Raw genomic sequence first — 18,821 nt, forward strand, 5'->3', positions numbered from 1 at the left:
GTTGTCACATAAAAGTAATGAAGAGTAAATAATTCGAATGAAATCAGTGAGTTTACCCATCGACCCAGTGCGCATTGCGTACACAAATACATCACTAATCGTATTAGACGCGCTATGCTATTTTGCTTTCAGCTTCCCCTTTTAATTAGTGATGTGCCCTTTATCGATTTTACTACTCTAACTTATTCTGTTTTGAGATAGGAGTTAATAATTTGGTTTATGTCTTATTTGATATATGTGCACTTTATTAATATAAAAAATTTAATTAATTAAATCAATTGTGAAAACAATATTGAACCTGTTAATACTTATTTGACACTTAACATAATATTGGTTTATTTAAATTTTATACAATTTCAATTTATGTAATGAATACGAATACATAATGTTTATAAAATCTTAACATTATCGCGTATACTACTCTTTTGACTCATTTCATTGTTCATTCCACATCCGGCCGAAGTGGGACCGTTGAGTTGGAGTAAGGAAAATAATTTAAAGTACGACACAAACAAACTTTCCTTTTTCGAAATAAGTGGACTATAGTGAATCAAGTAATTAATAGGGTGTTAAATTTCCTATCCTTGATGTAAAAACAAATAAAATAAAAATGAATGGTTGTACCATTTTAGGCCTGGATTTCTGTGGCTGTTTTATGGTAATTAGTAAATCTAATAGACTAGTAGGTGAACAGACTCCTGTGCCTGTCACACGCCGTAGAATTGTTGGGTTTTCTGACGATGTTTTCCTTCGCTGTTCAAGATAATGTTAAACGCGCACGTAGACAACCAGGGATCAAACCTACGACCTCAACTATGAAAGTTAACACTGCTTGATCTAGCCTTGATTATAGAAAGCTTTTTTAGTTATTTACCTTTAAATAACGCGCTTGTCCCAAAAAAACACAATTTATAAATATCGATTAAATAAGTTTCCCATCCCTATGGCTTGCTTTTATTTCAGGTGAATAGCTAGGATGGCAGCTTTTACCATCAGGGGCAATGGGTATTGAAGCTTATAATTTTTTCATCACGATATAAAGGTTATTTATATTTAATGAGGGTTAAAATCGTCGCAGTCGTTATATAGCATAGGAACAGCCACTATAGCTGAACGTGGAGTAAATTAAATTATGCATTAAAGTTTCGCTTATATTTATTAAATACTACATATTTATATAGATGAAACTTACATAAATAAGGCCGCCAGATCCTAGTTACAAAATAAGTATGTTACTAATAAGCCTCAAGGATTACCTCAGGGATAATGAAGCATTCTGATCATGAAAGACGGCACAGAGGGCTAATCACCTACTTGCGTATGCTGAAGTAACAAATGGTCACGTAATAAATACAATAATCTGAGATACTCTAAAAGCTTGTAATGACACGAAGTTTGTTCTATGTGAACGATTTTTTTTAATATCGGTCCACTTTTTAAGCTTATTCGTTTCAAAAACTCCAAAATAAAATCTTTCTTCATTAATTAATTCAGAAATATTGATCGCTATATTTTAATAATATTAGTCTTTTTTATTTCCATATCCTTAAGTTTCATTTTAAATGATGTTAAGCTTACTTATTGCTAAATGTTTGTAGTAATATGTTAGTCGCCTGTGGATATGGATCCTTTCCAGATCGTTGCCAATAGTCTGCCAGTATTTTCCTGCTATAAGACACCGCCATATTACAAATACAAGAATTACGTTATAGCGTAATTATAGTCTTATTAAAATAACTGGATTTGGACGCATGATCTCAGGTTTGAGATTTGGAACTGTACGGCATTTGCAAGCCATTTATCGTTAGCGGTAACGTTTGCCTCGTATAAGATAAAAAATATAATATTTGTAAGTTCATTCAGTCACAAATTACAATTCAATTATGAAGAAGACATTTTAATTTTATCGCTATTCATATATCTGTCGAATATGACTTCTAAACTATTCTGGAATTGTCTAATATTTTTACCAATATAAATGCAAATATCTGCAGATATGAACATAAACTTTCCAGCGAGCATTAGCCAGTCTGGGAAGACAAATGGTGTTTGTTCCTTAAATTGACTTGGACTTAGATGGTTTGCCTCTTACGAGAATTTACTTAGTTCAAGTTACCTTGGTACTTGTGGCAATTGCAGACATTAACAAAATGTATAGATATATCGATTAACAATATAAAGTTTATCGATTTACTAGTTAGAACTAATACTAAGAAATAGTTTTTGTTTATATTTAAACCGTAATGCTTGTCGGACCTCCAGAAAAACGAAACGTGCGAAGACCACAAAAGTGATGGGGAGAATTGTATGGAGGAAGTTAAAAACATCCAAATGAAAGGTTCAGGAGGAGGCCTTTACCCAAAAGGGGTCCATACTGCAGAAGACGAAGTAATGGAAACAACAGTAACTAACGTAGACTAAAACTATAATAACAAAACAAACACACATTTGATATGTTATTGTATTAACTGTATGGAATTAAAATGAATTTATTATTATTATAACTTACATGTTAAAACTAATAACGTATTTTTATAATACATAATAAACTTTGCGCTATAATTAAGTGTAGCTAAAAGTAATGTTCGGTAATAGGTTTTAAAAAGTTCGTAATATGATAAATTCATTTAGATATACTCATAAACTACACCACCAGTATGGGAAACCAGACATCATTCAACCCGTAAAGGCTTGGAGGGTCTTTGATTGGAACGAAGGTCAACAAAGCCGTGGCATGCCAAAGTTATGTTGGATGAATTAGTTGAGCTTGATCTCCAAGCCATAGGAATCTCGAACTGAGAGTAAGATGCACAGAACAGAATCTGCTCGAGATTCTCGACCAGACCTGATGTATGTATGACCTGTATGTAGTGCCTTGATGATGCTTAGCTTGGCCTGCAGTCAACCTGTGACCATGCTGTGACAGGAATTTTACAATGAAAAACTTTAACAATATCAGTGACTTATAAATTGTTATCTGCATGCTAGAATAAAACCCAATAGTGTTAATCTAATTCTAAATCTGGTTTATAGGCCAGTGGATACCATGCTTTTACACCCTAAAGAATAATAGTTTCGTCGTAAATCGAAAGGCATAACGAACAAAGACAAAGTATAGTCTTGTTATAAAAAAAATTGTTAACTAAAACTAGTTGTAATTGAGTAAATTTAATGAATGACTTACTTACAGAATTGCAACCCAAAGAATATTGCTGACGTATCGTAAAAGCTTTAAGCGGTCATTAGCTTTGTAGCTAATCATGCATCAATCTATATAGGTCAGTGATCACTCAAACTTAATCGTAGTAATCCATTTAACAGACAAGTTTATAAAACGACCACTGTACGATGACCCCATATTTATTTTTTCCTTAATTCGAAAAAAAAATAAATTGCCCAAACACCGCTGTCCAAAAGGGTCTAGGTTAAATGGTAGGCGTTTATCAGCTCGTAAATTTTTGTAGCTATCTTGTATCGTGATGCGAAAATTTAAGCCTGAGTTGGCGTTTTAATTTTTACTAAACGACGCCAAGGGTTTTGTTTTTCTTACAATAAAGATGTATTTATATTCTGAGTTTAGTTTATTTTTCTCATTCTAATTGTCATATTTTTCGTAGAACATATAAAAACATACGTATGTTACAAGGTACGTTAAGTTACAGTAATTAATTAATCTTTTTCTATATTCAATCGTTATATTAATAGGGCTGTTTAAGATAATTAAAAAATAGGTAATATTTTAAATTCCAATTAAAAAGTTGAATAAAGATTGAATAATAATAAGAAGTTGAATAATAAGACTGAGTTTCGACTTAACAGTTATACTATTTCCGTGATAACAGACCATAAACACTTCCCTCGTATTTTATCATTGATTTATATCGTTGAATTAATATTGTTGACTTTATTGGGTTGGATAAAGAACTTTATTTTGGCTTATGTATAGGATTGATGGATTGATGCCATTTTATTTTTATTTTTTTGTAATATTATTAACACTAGTTTTTGAAGGACGAACTGTTCTTAAAAGGTCGGCAACGCATTTACGAGCCAACTGAGAATGTCTATGTTGTCTATGATGTCATTACATAACACAGGTGATTCCATTTATCGCCTGTTATATAAAAATACTATGTCAGTTGTCTATTGTATATTATAATATTTGCAATATATATGATTCATTACGCGGCTATGAATAAAGTAATATGCCAGAATTTCACCACACAAACGCTTTCATCTCATTCAAGTAAACACTACGTAACTTAATAAACCTTCCAACGTGGAAATAAAAACGTTATTCCACTGTTTGTTTATTTTATACCCGCTTAAATGCTCACACATAACACTCTTCATGTATTTGCGCCACAATAAAGTGCGAAAATTAGAGTATTCGCGAGAAATTCGCTAAATTACGACAATAAAATGTATCAGCTTTCTAATATAATTAAAATAAAGAGGTTTTCCTAATTGGTTCATCAAAACCTGACGAACGAATGGAAGGTGATCAAGACATAGTAAAACACTGGCGAATAAAGTAATCTGTGTATAAGTACAAAGTAGATGTAAAATTGTAATTAAATAATTAAAATAACTCTTCAGTTTAAGATTTTAGTTTCATTTAGGATGTATATGTACATACATCCTCAATATCTATTAGCATTTCTATACAATAGAAATGTTTGACATTATTCAATCATATTTGTGTGTGTTTAATCTCGATAAATATTAGATAGCACTACTGCGAAGTTAATTATAGTTAATTAATGTTTATTTTTGTGACAATTTATGTAATACTATAATTTTAAATTCTAACGAATGACTCACGGAAAAAGGTTCCCTCATATTTTTTTTTATATCAATTAGATATTAAATATTAAGTCGTGATATAAAGGCTTTAACAACTAACTGAGCGAGAGGGCAAGGGATCGAAGGTAACGCTCACCGACTTTTGAGGTTAGACCGAGGGAGCAACTCAAGGTGCTATATCAAGGCATAAATTGTTCCAAAGCTTTTTAGAAATTCTTCTTAGAATTTCATAGCAAATCAACACCAAATTACTGTTCAGATACATTTATCAGCTTAATTATGTGGTTGTAAAGTGGTACGTGTACGTAACGAATGATTAGAATTTAATTATGCAATTAATTACGCGTAAAATCTTTTTTATAAGTACAAGTAAAACACAGGCTTTGTTCTATAAATTAGCCGTTGACATCATTAGCGATTTACTTTCGTAATACGTGTGGTAAAAGGGTTCTGCAATTTATGTTACCTGTCTTACACATCTGCGATCACATGAGTGTATTACGGTTACCGGAGCCCCTTATTTAGGCCTACTTTATTCATAGGAAATACAGTACTTTAACTAGTCTCATTGATCTTTTCTGTCAGATTCACTCTTTATTAACACTTTTTTGCATTACATATTTGTTATATATACGTTCAAATTACGTTACGAGGTATATGGAAGATGATTTTTATGTTATATTGTTACGTCACTGCAAGCTATGTTTTTTTTGTGAATTAGGTAACAAATATTAAAAAGAAAAAAGCTGTTCTATAGATGACGCTAACATTTTTAATTACTCTGTCCGACAGAATTAAAGTTTGAATTACGAAATCAATTAATGTACATATTTAACGATCAATGTCAAAACTGTACAAATACTTATTTTATACTAACCAACATTATTTTAACAAAATTACATCAATTTTAGAATTAAAAGACTGCGAAATAAAGAAACGATGGTAACTAACAATTTAGGATGAAAAATCGAAATCAAATAGTATTTCTCTTTGATTAGGTTTCGGTCCCAGTTTTAAGTTCGCCCCTGTATCGGTCCCCATATCCTACACGAGCCTAACAGTTAGCGCCTTTGTTAGGTTTATGTAAGGGTTCTGAGGGTTCTGAAGGGCCCTTCTTTGTACGACACTGGTTTCCCTTCGCATTACGTGAAAATGGGATACATTTTTTTCGTTAAAATATTTCCCTTGGTTGGTTTAGCTCCATATTCTGGTGTAAATGTTTCATGAGATCCCTTTGAAGTTGGTAATGCCTAATGCTAAGTTAGAATGTTGTGTTCAAAGCGCTCGTTAATAGCGTTGTGGATACTTCACCGGTAAATAAGATAAAAATACATTGCTTTTAAAATCTCTTAAGCATTTATGTTTTAGGAAAGTTATATGTATTATAACATAACATTTTTAAGTTGTGTTTGTGGTAAGTCGGAATATTTTTATACTTTTTAAATTATCATAAAATTGTCATAATTAAAATGGTTTTATTCTGATGCTGTCCGTTTTATATCTACTATGAGATTTGATGCCGCATTTCTATTTTTTTTTTAAATTTTACCTTGTCAAATAAAGTTATTCTTTAATTATGTTTATTCGAATTAAAGTTCATAACATGAATATGGTATCTTTTTCTAAGTAAAACGAAACCTACCTAGCCAAAAATATGGTTAATCTTAAACTCAATTGTTTTGGTTATTAAATTGTAATAATATTCAAACAAAACTATAAAGTATAATTTTTTTTTCAGATTTGTAACCGGAAATGTGCTGACAGGGGTAAACAAAATGGCCGACGCATTGATAGTATTGGCGCTTTGCTTTTCAACTGCGACCGCAGCGAAATGTACAACGTAAGTGAATTATTGATTCTAAGGTTTTCATACTTTTTTAGAGATAATAATATTATGATAATTTTATCTGGATGATGATGTCTCTACCAGCAGTTCTCTTATTTTCTAGGCCAATCTACTTAAAATGCTGAAAATAAAATAGAAATTGTAATAATTTTGCTGCGTAAAAAAACTTAATTCTTTAAAACATAATATGTAAAACTAAATTAAATCTAACCCCTTGTTCCTAAAATCTTAATCTATCTCCACTTCTTAAAGTTAGTCGTTCCTAACCGTTACGTAATCATAACACTGTGTTTATAAGGTACAGTTAAGTAAGCAAGGACTGTATATAATTATACAAGGGGCCTTTCTTGGCTTGGCTATATAGAATTATCGAATATATATAGTTAATAAATCTTTCTCTTTATAATGTGAAGTACATATTTATAGACAATTATTTTACGAATAAAAAATATTGTAATGACTTAGAAAGTATGCATATATTTAAAGCATGCCCAGCTTTTATAACAGTGTTTATCTTTAAACCCGTTCTAGGTTAAAAATTTTGCCCCAAATATCATGTCCACATCACACTCTTGACACTGAAAAGTAAAGGCTTAATTTCATGAAAGTGAAACCGTGTCAAGTGCGAGTCGTGTGTAAACACGTCGACGGATGTGAATGTATCTGAATTTTTTAAATCAACATTTTTTAATGAACTAGTTCAGGAGATGAAGCTTTTATAATATTTTCTAGTCTATGGTTTACGGCAGCTATATATTTCATTTCTTTTTAGTTCAATAATTCTTAGTAATTTGCCTTAGATACTTGATATACTTTAACATGTAAGTGATTTCTCTGAGTGAGGAAAGTTACTGGAGACAAATATAGGACTCCGGGTTAATCTGTATGTGCTTCGACTAAGCACTGAAGTCGTGGTTAAGTTATTGGATTGTACCTTCATTATATTGCAAAAAATATCTAATTCAAGTTAATTACTATAATAATAGAAGTTTTCCATTTTGTGGTTTCTTAAATAAAAGGTTGCTCTTTAATATTAAAATCTAAAGAATAGAGAATAAAATTAACATACATTAATATACAATTTGATATACACTTTGCTTACAAATGATTTGACAACCAATACCATTAATTAGCAACATGCGCCCCTTTGTATACATCGGCTTTCGGCAAAAATCATTTCCAGCTAACAAACAAGTCCCTGTTAATTGAATAATAATACACCATTAAATCCTTGTCTTGCGGGAACAAGTGGAATGTCAAAGGTATCATAATTAATTTGACAGCTGACTCTCGGGCTGAGAGGCATCGTTAAGACCTTCCATCAATCATCTAAAACGCTGACTATTGCCAATAAAGTCACGAACAGAAGGCTTTGTGTCGTTTAATATTAAACGGTTTTTAAATAAGGACGAAGCTTAGATCTTTTAATAAAAGTGTTGTAGTTTTTTCTCCTCCAACATATTTAGAATCATTTAAATTTTATTTCACATTTATAGGTTTACGGTGTTAATATATACTACCAACCACATTTTTGTTTGTTTCATTACTATAAAACACTACTTGAAATTCATGTATAGTTAGTATATATAATCTTAACCAAAAGTAACACCCCGTTGCAAGATGCAGGTATATACAAACTGGATTGCGACTGTGGCCTGTCTTACATAGGTCAAACTAAAAGCAATATGTCAACACATTGTGAAAATAAGACATAGACGACTCACAAAATCAGCAGTCTGTCACACTAGATAGGCCTAATCATTATATACGCTTTGACCAACCGAAAGTATTTGTGAAACATTCTTCCCAAGATTGGTACGCGAAGCCATTGAAATAAAAAAACACCCCAATTTCAATAGAGAAGACGGCCTAAAATTATTAAACACCTGGGATCCAATAATATCCAAACTAAAACCCCAAGACAAACAATCCGCGAAGATAGAGGACACCGTGAGTCTTTTTGCAAAAACTTAAAAGATATTTTTTATGCAATAGTATTTATGGCCAGACGTGTTATAACATTAACGATCTAATTTACATTAAATAGTACCAGAACAACAGAAATTTAAGAAGCGGAATTAAGCAGAACATTACACAACTTTAAAATACACCAAAACAATTCTCATAAGCATAGTTAAGATGTCGTTAAGCCAATGACTCTACGAAACAAAATAATCCCTCGACCATTGTTTGCAAGTCCTTTGAAGAATGATTATAGTCAAAGTTTCTTAGCCGTCATAAAATTTTAGGGTGCCGCGCGCTTTAAATGAGACCACTTTTGGCCTTTCCAAGGTTTATTTATAACACAAGTTCCTCAATAATACGGTTAAGTTAAAACATCACGTTTTTTATTGAGGTTATAATATTGATTAGTAATTATATGTAATGTGACAGAACTAAAAAAAACACTAATAAATAAAAAATTTAATTGTTACGAATAGCTTTCAATTCCTTAAAATTTTATTTAAGATGTTGGTTTTATAATTGTTTAAGTCCACATTGTTGTGTAATTTTATTTTTGTTAATTCATTCAGTTTATCACTAGTTTTAAGTTATCTTTCCTTACTAGGGTTGCCTGGAAGAGATTGCTTGTAATAATGCCGCCCGTTGCCTACTTTATAATTTATTTTATCTAATTGTATATTAGAAATTAATGAAATTGGCGTATTTCGTACTGGCCACTTTAATCACGATGATCTCCTCTTTGGTAAGGAATTCCAAATTCAAATTTGCGCTTTGTATTTGTGCTTCCGCTTGTATGACCGCCATTAATTTGTTTTTTTTTCTGTTTGCGTCACTAATTTTACAAAATGGAAAACTTTAAGTATCGCATTATTTACGAGTACGAGTTCCGCCGTGGCACTAGTGCTGCGGAAACGACTCGAAGGGTGAATGATGTGTATGGCGGTCATGTTGCAAAAGAAAACACAGTTCGTTTTTGGTTCCAACGTTTTCGTTCTGGAAATTTTGACCTGCAGAACAAGCCCCGTGGACGGCCTGAGACTCAAGTTGATAATGAAGTATTGAAGGCTATTGTGGAAGCGGATCCATCGCAAACCACGTGCGGTGTTAGTGATAAAACTGTTTTAATTCACTTGAAGCAAATTGGGAAGATTAAAATGCTTGAAAGGTGACCGAACCGAATCATTACCTGTGATGAAAAATGGATTCTTTACGATAATCGGAAGCGCTCAGCGCAATGGTTGGATCCTGGCCGGCCAGCCAAATCCTGCCCCAAGCGAAAATTTACCCCAAAAAAGTTACTTGTAAGCGTTTGGTGGACTAGTGCCGGTATTTTTCATTGCAGTTTTCTCAAATCTGGCCAGACTATTACGGCTGATGTCTATTGTCAGCAATTGCAAACCATGATGGAAAAGCTAGCGGCTAAACAACCTAGGCTGGTCAATCGCTCCACGCCACTGCTACTTTTTACCAAATTAGAAGAGCTTCAATTGGAATGCCTAAGACATCCTCCGTACACCCCGGACCTTGCTCCAACAATTGGACAACTTCTTGCAAGGGAAATAATTTAACTCTGATGGGGCAGTCCAAATCGCCTTCACAGATTTTATTGATTTTAGTAAAGGGATCAATGAACTACCCATGAGATGGCAAAAGTGCATAGAAAACAATGATTCATACTTTGATTAATTAAACATATTATATTTAAAAATGTTCGACTTTTTGTTCCTCCCATACAATACGCCAATTTCATATGTAAGAACCTAATATATTCTATCAATACAACAAACGGTTAATAAAAGATAAATAATAATAATCAGTGGAGATACAAGAAAATTTTCGTTAGCCGATATTCGAACGCACGACTTCAGGGATGAGAGTCGTACGTTTAAGCCACCTAATACCGCACTTTTTACAATGGTCTACTAGTGAATGAAATCATAGTTAAAATGCACACACAAAGCCAACTTATTACATATAAAACGCGCGCGTCTGCGGCCGCAGAGTTGGTGTGCGCCCGGTAGGACAATGATATAATTATTCTAAAGGTTTTCATCAACAACACATTGTATAAATAATAGTATTTAATTTTATATAATAATTTTCGAAACAATAATTACGTTGGTTGATCAAGTTGAAAATTTATTCTCTGATACACGTTGATTTAATTTTTAATAAAAATTATAATTTAAATATATTGTACCCTTTAACAAGACGTAAGGATCGATATTTATTAAACAGGAAAAGTGCGTGTACTAGTGTACACACGTAAGAAGTGAAACTTTTTTATGACCGTATTATTCGAAAAATGATCTACTATATGCAACTTTACAGATATTGGTTAAATAAAGTTATATTAGATAAAGTTTAACAAAAGGCTTTTATTATCATAGCCATGAATACAAATAATACAATTATTTCATTTTACCTTATTACTACTAAAATTATTACAGAATTTCATAAATTTTAATAGAATTATTACTATCATTGTTATCGTTATTTGTAATTCGAGTTTGTTTTACTTTTGTTATTCGAATCTGTTCAAATTAATCGTGGTAGGGCCAAGTAAAAGATGGCTCGTAACGGAAAAATGTGACGCGTAACCGAAAAATTGACAGCAATTTCCAACGCCGATAAAGAAGTTTAACTTCAATAATTGTATCGCAAAACGTAGGAGTCTTATAAAAGGCTTTACAAATTTGTCTACGATACAGATGCAAAGATGTCTCTCCTCAATTATGGGGAGATACTTTAAACACTTATATCAGTAAAGATTTCCATTTATGTCTAACACATCGCGCTATTCGTGAATTTATATAAAATGGATTGCAATAAATTATTAAATGCTGTAAATAATTAACATCTTTGTATGAAGCGAAATTTATGCAGCAGCTAAAATTTTTGCATTGTCAATTGAACATATGAATAAAGAATCTATTGAAATCAAATTAGGGTTAATCAGTTATAAATTGAATATTGTTCTAAATTTAAATTTTAAACGCAACGTTCCTAAGAAGCGTTTTCCATGGACGGTTTTTTCTTCGACTTCCCTTTCAAAGCAGACTTCCAGGAAAAAGTCAATTTTGTTATTATGAAGGCAATTTTCATAAAAATCAATTGTTTATATTTAATTACAGCCCGGCTAAGGAGACAGTATAATTTCACATAAAAAAGTATCATCTGTCTTTTTCCATCACAGCGTAAACACAATTCGACAGAAATAGACGAAAGGTTACTTTAATTAAACAACTTATTCTTAGTCTTATTTATAGGTGCGTCTTACAACTACCCTAACTACGGCAATGCGAATTACTTAATTTGATACAATTCTCAACTTAAAAAAGCTAAAGTTAATCATATGCAATACAATACTAAATATGTATCACTTATAATAACATTAATTTATTAAATCATATACATAACCCAACGCTACAAATACGAGTTGTAAGCTGAATGTTAATAAATAACAATCTTCATTGGTGAGTTAGAGAAAAAAATTATCATGTTTTAATCTGACTTAATAATAATTATTATAAAAATGAGTATTGTAGCTTAAAAAAATGTTTATTATGGAATATATGATACAGGTACCACGTATTCCACGTCATCAAATTTGAATCGATAGACATCTCTACTCATCGGCAAAGAAGACAGAGGTTATATAGGCCGAGAGAAAAAACCGGTGCCAAAAACTTTCGGTCCCCTTTTAAAACAGCAAATTATCATATAAAATGACTATTGCAAACAACACTTATTTTAAAACAAATATGGCAAATTAATTAACAGTCTTTCTAGCATTAGTCCCAGGCCCTTTTATCAACAAGATAATCGTTAAAGTTTAGAAAGCCTATTTATACAGCATTTCTTTAATACATTTCTTAAATTTATTAAAAGGCAGATATAAAAGAGCCTCTGGGATTTCATTAAAGTAAAGTATCCCTTTTCCAACACCTTCTATTGATTCATTCATTCTTACAACACCTTACTATTGAAGGTAAAATATATAAAGATAAGATTTACGAAGCAAATCCCTTATTAAGTTATTAATACGGGTACGTTGTTGGTTGGCGACATCTGGGAGTTTCCTTTTCTGAGAGAGTCGAATTGTTTCTTGCCAATTTTAATAAAACACTCCATTTGTTACAGAAATAGGGAACAATTTCACTTTTTTGACTAGACACTTATATATATGTATACTGTGATATTTAATACTATATGCAATTGAAAAAAGAGGGAATGAAACAAATTTCCCCTAGAAGGCAATCGGCGTTGTTTCAGTTTCTTTCACCTCTGCAATGATGCTTTGTAGCCAGGTCTGTTTTGGGCAGCCACGCTTACTTTTCCCTTGAGGATTCCAGTCGAGTAGTCGAGTCCAGCTTGTAACCACTTCCACTTTCAGCGTTGTATTATAGTCTTGTCAATTAAAAACTAATTGCATAGCAACGTTCATAATTGGAGATTCTCTCAATAAATACTCAAAAATTCACGTTTTCCCATTTGCACGCAGCAGTCTTCAGGAGTACGACTTACTGCTATGTTTTAATATGTTCCAAAACGAACACAGCAGATGGCTTCTAGGCGTTTTCAACTTTGTCTCATCAGTCGTGATTCCCAGGCCCATACGCTTACTTCCCTCACTAAAGCCAAAACTATAGAGACCTATGGTTTTTTTATAATATTCGCATAAACGAGTGAAGAAAGCATTTCTTTTGAGATGTTATTAAGGAAAATAATTAGCAAGATGTACATGAGTATAATCTATATAGTGAGGATTGTAATTAGTGATAGCTGCAATAAGACATTCCACGAATAATCTTATCCATAACACGCCTTAGAAAAACACGAGTATAAATTGAGTACTGAAAACTTGGTAGCTCATTAATTAGCAAGATGTACATGAGTATAATCTATATAGTGAGGATTGTAATTAGTGATAGCTGCAATAAGACATTCCACGAATAATCTTATCCATAACACGCCTTAGAAAAACACGAGTATAAATTGAGTACTGAAAACTTGGTAGCTCATTACATCTCAATGAATTATTCATCTCGCCCGACCCAGTGGCCTCAGTCTTCGGGGTGATAGTTCGCTTTTGTAGAGCGAATCAACAAAATCTTCGCTTGATTGAGCCTTTTATGTTTCAGAACACGCTGTTATGAGTTTGAATGTGAATTTTAAAACTGACCTCTACGAAATTCTTTAGAATAACTTGGATCAAAGTTTTATATTTTTTGATTTCTAAAAAACATGACGAGCTCAAAACTAAGTAAACCCATTGTTTTAACTGAAATAAGGTAGGTTTTTCACATATTATTGCAGCTGATTCCTGAGCTGAGTAGTATATTAAAATGCTACTCAGCTTCTCTTAAAAATACCTTTACATGAGTAGTCTTATAAATTAAATTAATTTAACTTAGTTAATATTGTTGGAATAGGAGTAATCAAGCATTACACGTTTTGGTTGAAATGTTTGCGCTTAGAGAATCAGTCAGGCGTTGAGACCCTTGCTCTAAGTTTATGCTACCATTAGACTACTTACAATAACAAGTATAACTGTATTTAAAACATAGCAGACATCGCAAATACATGATATATAAAAAATACAATTGCAATTGAAGTATCCTTATTAACTAACAGATTAGTGAATCATTATTAATGTATATATAATATACCCATGCAAATATAAACACAGTAATAAATAGTCCATACCAAGTAGGTATCTATATGTCAGTGTAAAATTGTAAATTTACGGTTGCAATAGTGAAAACTGTCGAGGGGCTTCGATCCGTATCTAACACAATTTGACGAATATTTTTTCTATTGAAAACAAACGGTCTAATTATAAAGGCATAACATGATGGGCGGTGTCGGTGTACAACATGGGACTTAAAGTGAATGAAATGTCAAATATTTTTATATTTTCTAGAAGTAGCAAGTTTAAATAATAGTAATAAAGTACACGGTTCCCTTTATAAAGTTTCGTGCTGCCTTTAGTAGTATAAATGAGATCTTAGAATAATTTTCTGTACCGAATTAAAAACTTTAGTTCTGCGCGTAACCAGAAGTGCAGTACAGTAATTTGAGGGCGAAGTATTTTACGATAGCATTTGAATCTCTCCAGGTCACTGTAATACATTTTGTATATGTAAATGTATGTATATTGGATCTCAACGTCCCTACTTCTGTTTCACTGACCATTTCTAAATAGTCTACTAAACTCATTGAATAAATTACCAATTCGTAACCGTATGGTTCCAGGTAAAGTTAGCGCTGCCTAAATAAACACTTAAGAAAACAGACTGTGTTGGAAGTTCCGGCTTTCCTAAGTTATTTAGTATTTGCCCATTGTCTTCGTGTTCTATGTTTAAAAGCACGGAATGTTTGCCACCAAAAATCATCAATGCGATCATGACTCATACAAAAACAAAAGGTTATTTAGTTTTTCAAATTTCGAATTGCAAAAAACATAATACCCAAATGACATTCTGCGGCGAAGGGATCTACAAATGAAACAACTGTGTTAGAAGCCGTAAACTGAATTTGATGGTTAAAAACTACAGCTTATAACTGACATAAAATTTATAATATTGTGGTTGCGACAACGCGCCGAATTGCGAAACACTTTCAAATGTTTATAAAAAAATTAAGACAACCTAATATAATGATCGTTTTCGATCTCTTGCCTTCATCAATATCGCCACTACTGTGGCAACAGGGCGGCTGAGATGTCTTTATCCCTTGGAGGATGGGGCGTGCTTTGGATGCTACTTGTGTGCTAAACGCTAGCCCTGTTTCACCTCCCTCAGACAAGCACAAAGGCTGGCGCGGCCGCAGATCAGGCGGAAAATTATAAACGACTAAAATATAAGCGTCTTCCTCTAACTTTGATTTTGTTCTATTTGAAGTAGTGTCCCTTGAACCGTGGAGTTCAAGAACAAAGCCGTTGATTAGAGATTTAAGTTGGTGCCGGGTAGATAGTATCAGTGATTCTAGACATCAATTGCTGAACGAAATAAGTATCGCATCAAGGTTTAACTTTAATAAAAATATTAATACAAAATATATTTCCATAAGCATTTCATATATTACTTGACTTAATGACCCCTGATGGGGTAGAGGGCTTCCACAGTGAGTCTCCATCGCGTTCGGTCGTCTTTCAACTCGCTCCAAGTCTTTCCGGCTCTCTTTGCTTCGTTTGCAACTGTTCGGCGCCAGGTTTGCTTGGGACGGCCACGCTTCCACTTTCATGGCGGATTCCAATTAAGCGCCTACTTGGGAATATGATAGGGATCTCTTCGGTGTGTATGGCCAATCCAATGCCATTTGGATTGGCCAGTATGGCGAAGACAGCGGGTGACGGAGACGTGGAGTCCGTGCGAGATATCGTTGTTTCGAATTCAACAAGAGTTCAAGAATGATATGAATAGTATTAATTTGGTCTCTACCAGTGGTTAGGCCGGAAGCCAGCTTGTTCTATGCGAAGGAGAGGCTCGACGGCTGCAGACAAACTGTCAGAGATAATTCTGCAGAAGACCTTGGAAGGGGCCGAGGGCAAGGTGATACCTACCCATTTGCTGCATTGGCTTAGATCACCTTTTAGGGCATAATTATAAGAATGTCGCTATTCCAGTCCTCCGGAAGCTTCTCGCTGGTCCAGATGTTGCCAGTAGTGTAGTAGCCAAGTCGGCTTTAGTGCGCCTAATATAATACTACTGATAGCTTATTTATGTATGTTAATCGTTAACCTTTGATTATATATTCATTTATAAATCAGTTTTTTATCTAAATCTAAACTTTTATATAAACAATATATACATAAGTCTCGTTTAGATTTCCCGTGTACACGTATGCCTCTAAAGAGAAAGTAATAAGCCGATTTTCCCCTCATAACGCGTTTGTGCCTTATTAGACGGTGTTTTATTTTCTCTATTAACTCTTATATTAGCCTACGTCTCGCACAATCAAGATATACTCAGACCCTAATATATTCGAGTATCGGTGTAAGCCAGTTGGAAATGGGTCGTTTTTCTTCGCTGATATTAGATATTATCTTACCGATTTATTTTATATTTATTGTTTGGTTTATCTGTATAGGTTGGTTTCAGAGCACGAGGAGAAATGTTATCCCAATCTTACCAATGGGGCTGGAGCCAGGTTACTTTATATTTTTATTGATTTCTTTCACAAGACATCTGAAAAACACGAGTACATTTTTTTCACAGTGGGGTCCGGAGTAATTAAAAAGCTTTGATTTGAGTATTTTTGTTTTGGTGAAACTTATTATTATTTTTAATACACCCAATAAACAACAATAAATAACATGTCTAACGCAAGGACTCATCAGTACCAATCCAGTGAAAATTATGAAAAAATTCAGGTGTAGATTCTTTCGAATTTTAATAAGTTAGTAAAAAAGGCAATTTTCTTATAAAAAAACGAAATTTGAGTTTAAGGAATTCCCGAAGAATTTTTTTTTTTTCAAGCTGAAGACACCATCTAATCCCTAGTTGCGTTTGATCCACGACTTTTTGGCCATCCTGTTTGGGTAAGGCTATATTACCATCATTAAATGATATAAACAGAGGAGCACATGACCTAGAGCTAGACCATGAGCAACTTATTACGGGCAAACTCTAGTCCGTTTAATCATATAAAATTGTTATTATTTTCACAGCTAATTCATTTAATACAATTCACATCTTCTACGTAAATAATGAAAGTTTAAAACATTTATTCGCAATGGCAATTCTTTTCCAAACAAAAAATGCTGCACTTGACTAAAGCAATCTTTCTCAAGGGACCAGTATCGATTATGGAGAGAGTTGGCAAGTGTCCATTTTGTGAATTGCTAACGTTGAAAAATATTGTTCAGCTTGTGAAGCCAAATTTAATTTTGTGTTCGCGATTGATTTTTGGTTTTCCTGAATTTTAATCCACTCAATTACGGAAATAGAAAAGGGATTTTGTTTCGTTACTATTACGAAATTGTTTATCATTGCGTTATTTGTTGAGTGTCTGTTTTATGATTGACTATACTGTATATTTAATTATAAAACAGACAAAACAATGTATGCTATATTGTTCAAAGAACCTATGTTAATATTCTTCGCTCCTGTTTAGAGAAAATTTAGGTGCCATAATTTCATCTAATGATATCCTTCTTAATGCAATCAACTTTTTATTTTTCTACAGAGAAACCATATGAAATGTATTGTATGAGACTGACAGTTTTGGATATTAACACACACACACTCAAAGTATAGACTTAGTGTCCCATTGAACGTACATGTCAAATCCAATACATTTTTGACACATGGAATTTATACCGAAATTTTCGACCTACCTAGTTAGAATTTACCGTTACAATGGAAAAGTCCTATCGTTGTTTGTTTATTTTACAGAATTCAATTTTTAAACAGAAAAAATATTTCACCGATAACAATTTAAAAATTTAGTTATGTATGTAATAAATTTGTCCACCTTACTTGTAAAACTTTCTATATGTTTAAACATATTAAAAAGAAATCAAAATTTGTCCTTAGGTGTATAATGTTTTATCAAAGTAATAGGGATAATTAATTTTCGAGGCTTCTGAACTTATCAAATGTAAATACGAAACTATTATAAGTTATCATATAAAGGCACACAACCCCACTATATAACAGTGTATTCGAATACTTCGTAAATAGCTATTACGAAACTTTATAATGTTATATGAGAAGCCAAAATCAGCGAATATAATATATATTTTTACAAACCCTAACAACAACTCTTTCATGTAGTACGTGTTATAAAAGTTTCGTTACTAATGATTTTGTTATATGACCTAAGTATTGCTACTGTTTCGCCTGTAATAAATGTATTTAAGTTCGTAATTTTAAGTAATACCTGGAACCTAAAATTCAACGATAATATTTTGTCTTAAATAAAAAAAAAGTTCTTTTATATGAAATCGTTATTTTAATACAGACCTTCTAGACCTATAATTGAGGCTAGACATTAGTTTTAGGTAATGAAACTCGTGTCATTTTTTGATCCAAGCTAAATAATAAGTTGTGTTAACGCGGTTGAAAAGAGACTCAAAGAGAATTGAAACAAAAGACGTGTAAAGCACACGTTTCGTCTGATTGTGATTGGTCAACAGCATCAGTAGACAAACGACAAACGCACTGTCGTATAAATTACCACAACTATATTGTTATAT

The 18,821-nt window shown here is 32.6% G+C and overlaps 1 protein-coding gene across 1 annotated transcript in view; it reads left to right on the forward strand.

Annotated features, from left to right (window-relative positions):
• LOC123712495 (C3 and PZP-like alpha-2-macroglobulin domain-containing protein 8) overlaps positions 1 to 18,821 on the forward strand; it is a 154,947-nt gene that overhangs the window by 52,756 nt on the left and 83,370 nt on the right. Inside the window, exon 2 of the mRNA XM_045665610.1 lies at positions 6,545 to 6,646. Within this exon, the coding sequence (XP_045521566.1) occupies positions 6,545 to 6,646 (102 nt within the window). The remainder of the gene's footprint in view (positions 1 to 6,544; positions 6,647 to 18,821) is intronic.

The sequence above is a fragment of the Pieris brassicae genome, chromosome 7 (assembly GCF_905147105.1).
Source record: "Pieris brassicae chromosome 7, ilPieBrab1.1, whole genome shotgun sequence".
Lineage (NCBI taxonomy): Eukaryota > Metazoa > Arthropoda > Insecta > Lepidoptera > Pieridae > Pieris > Pieris brassicae.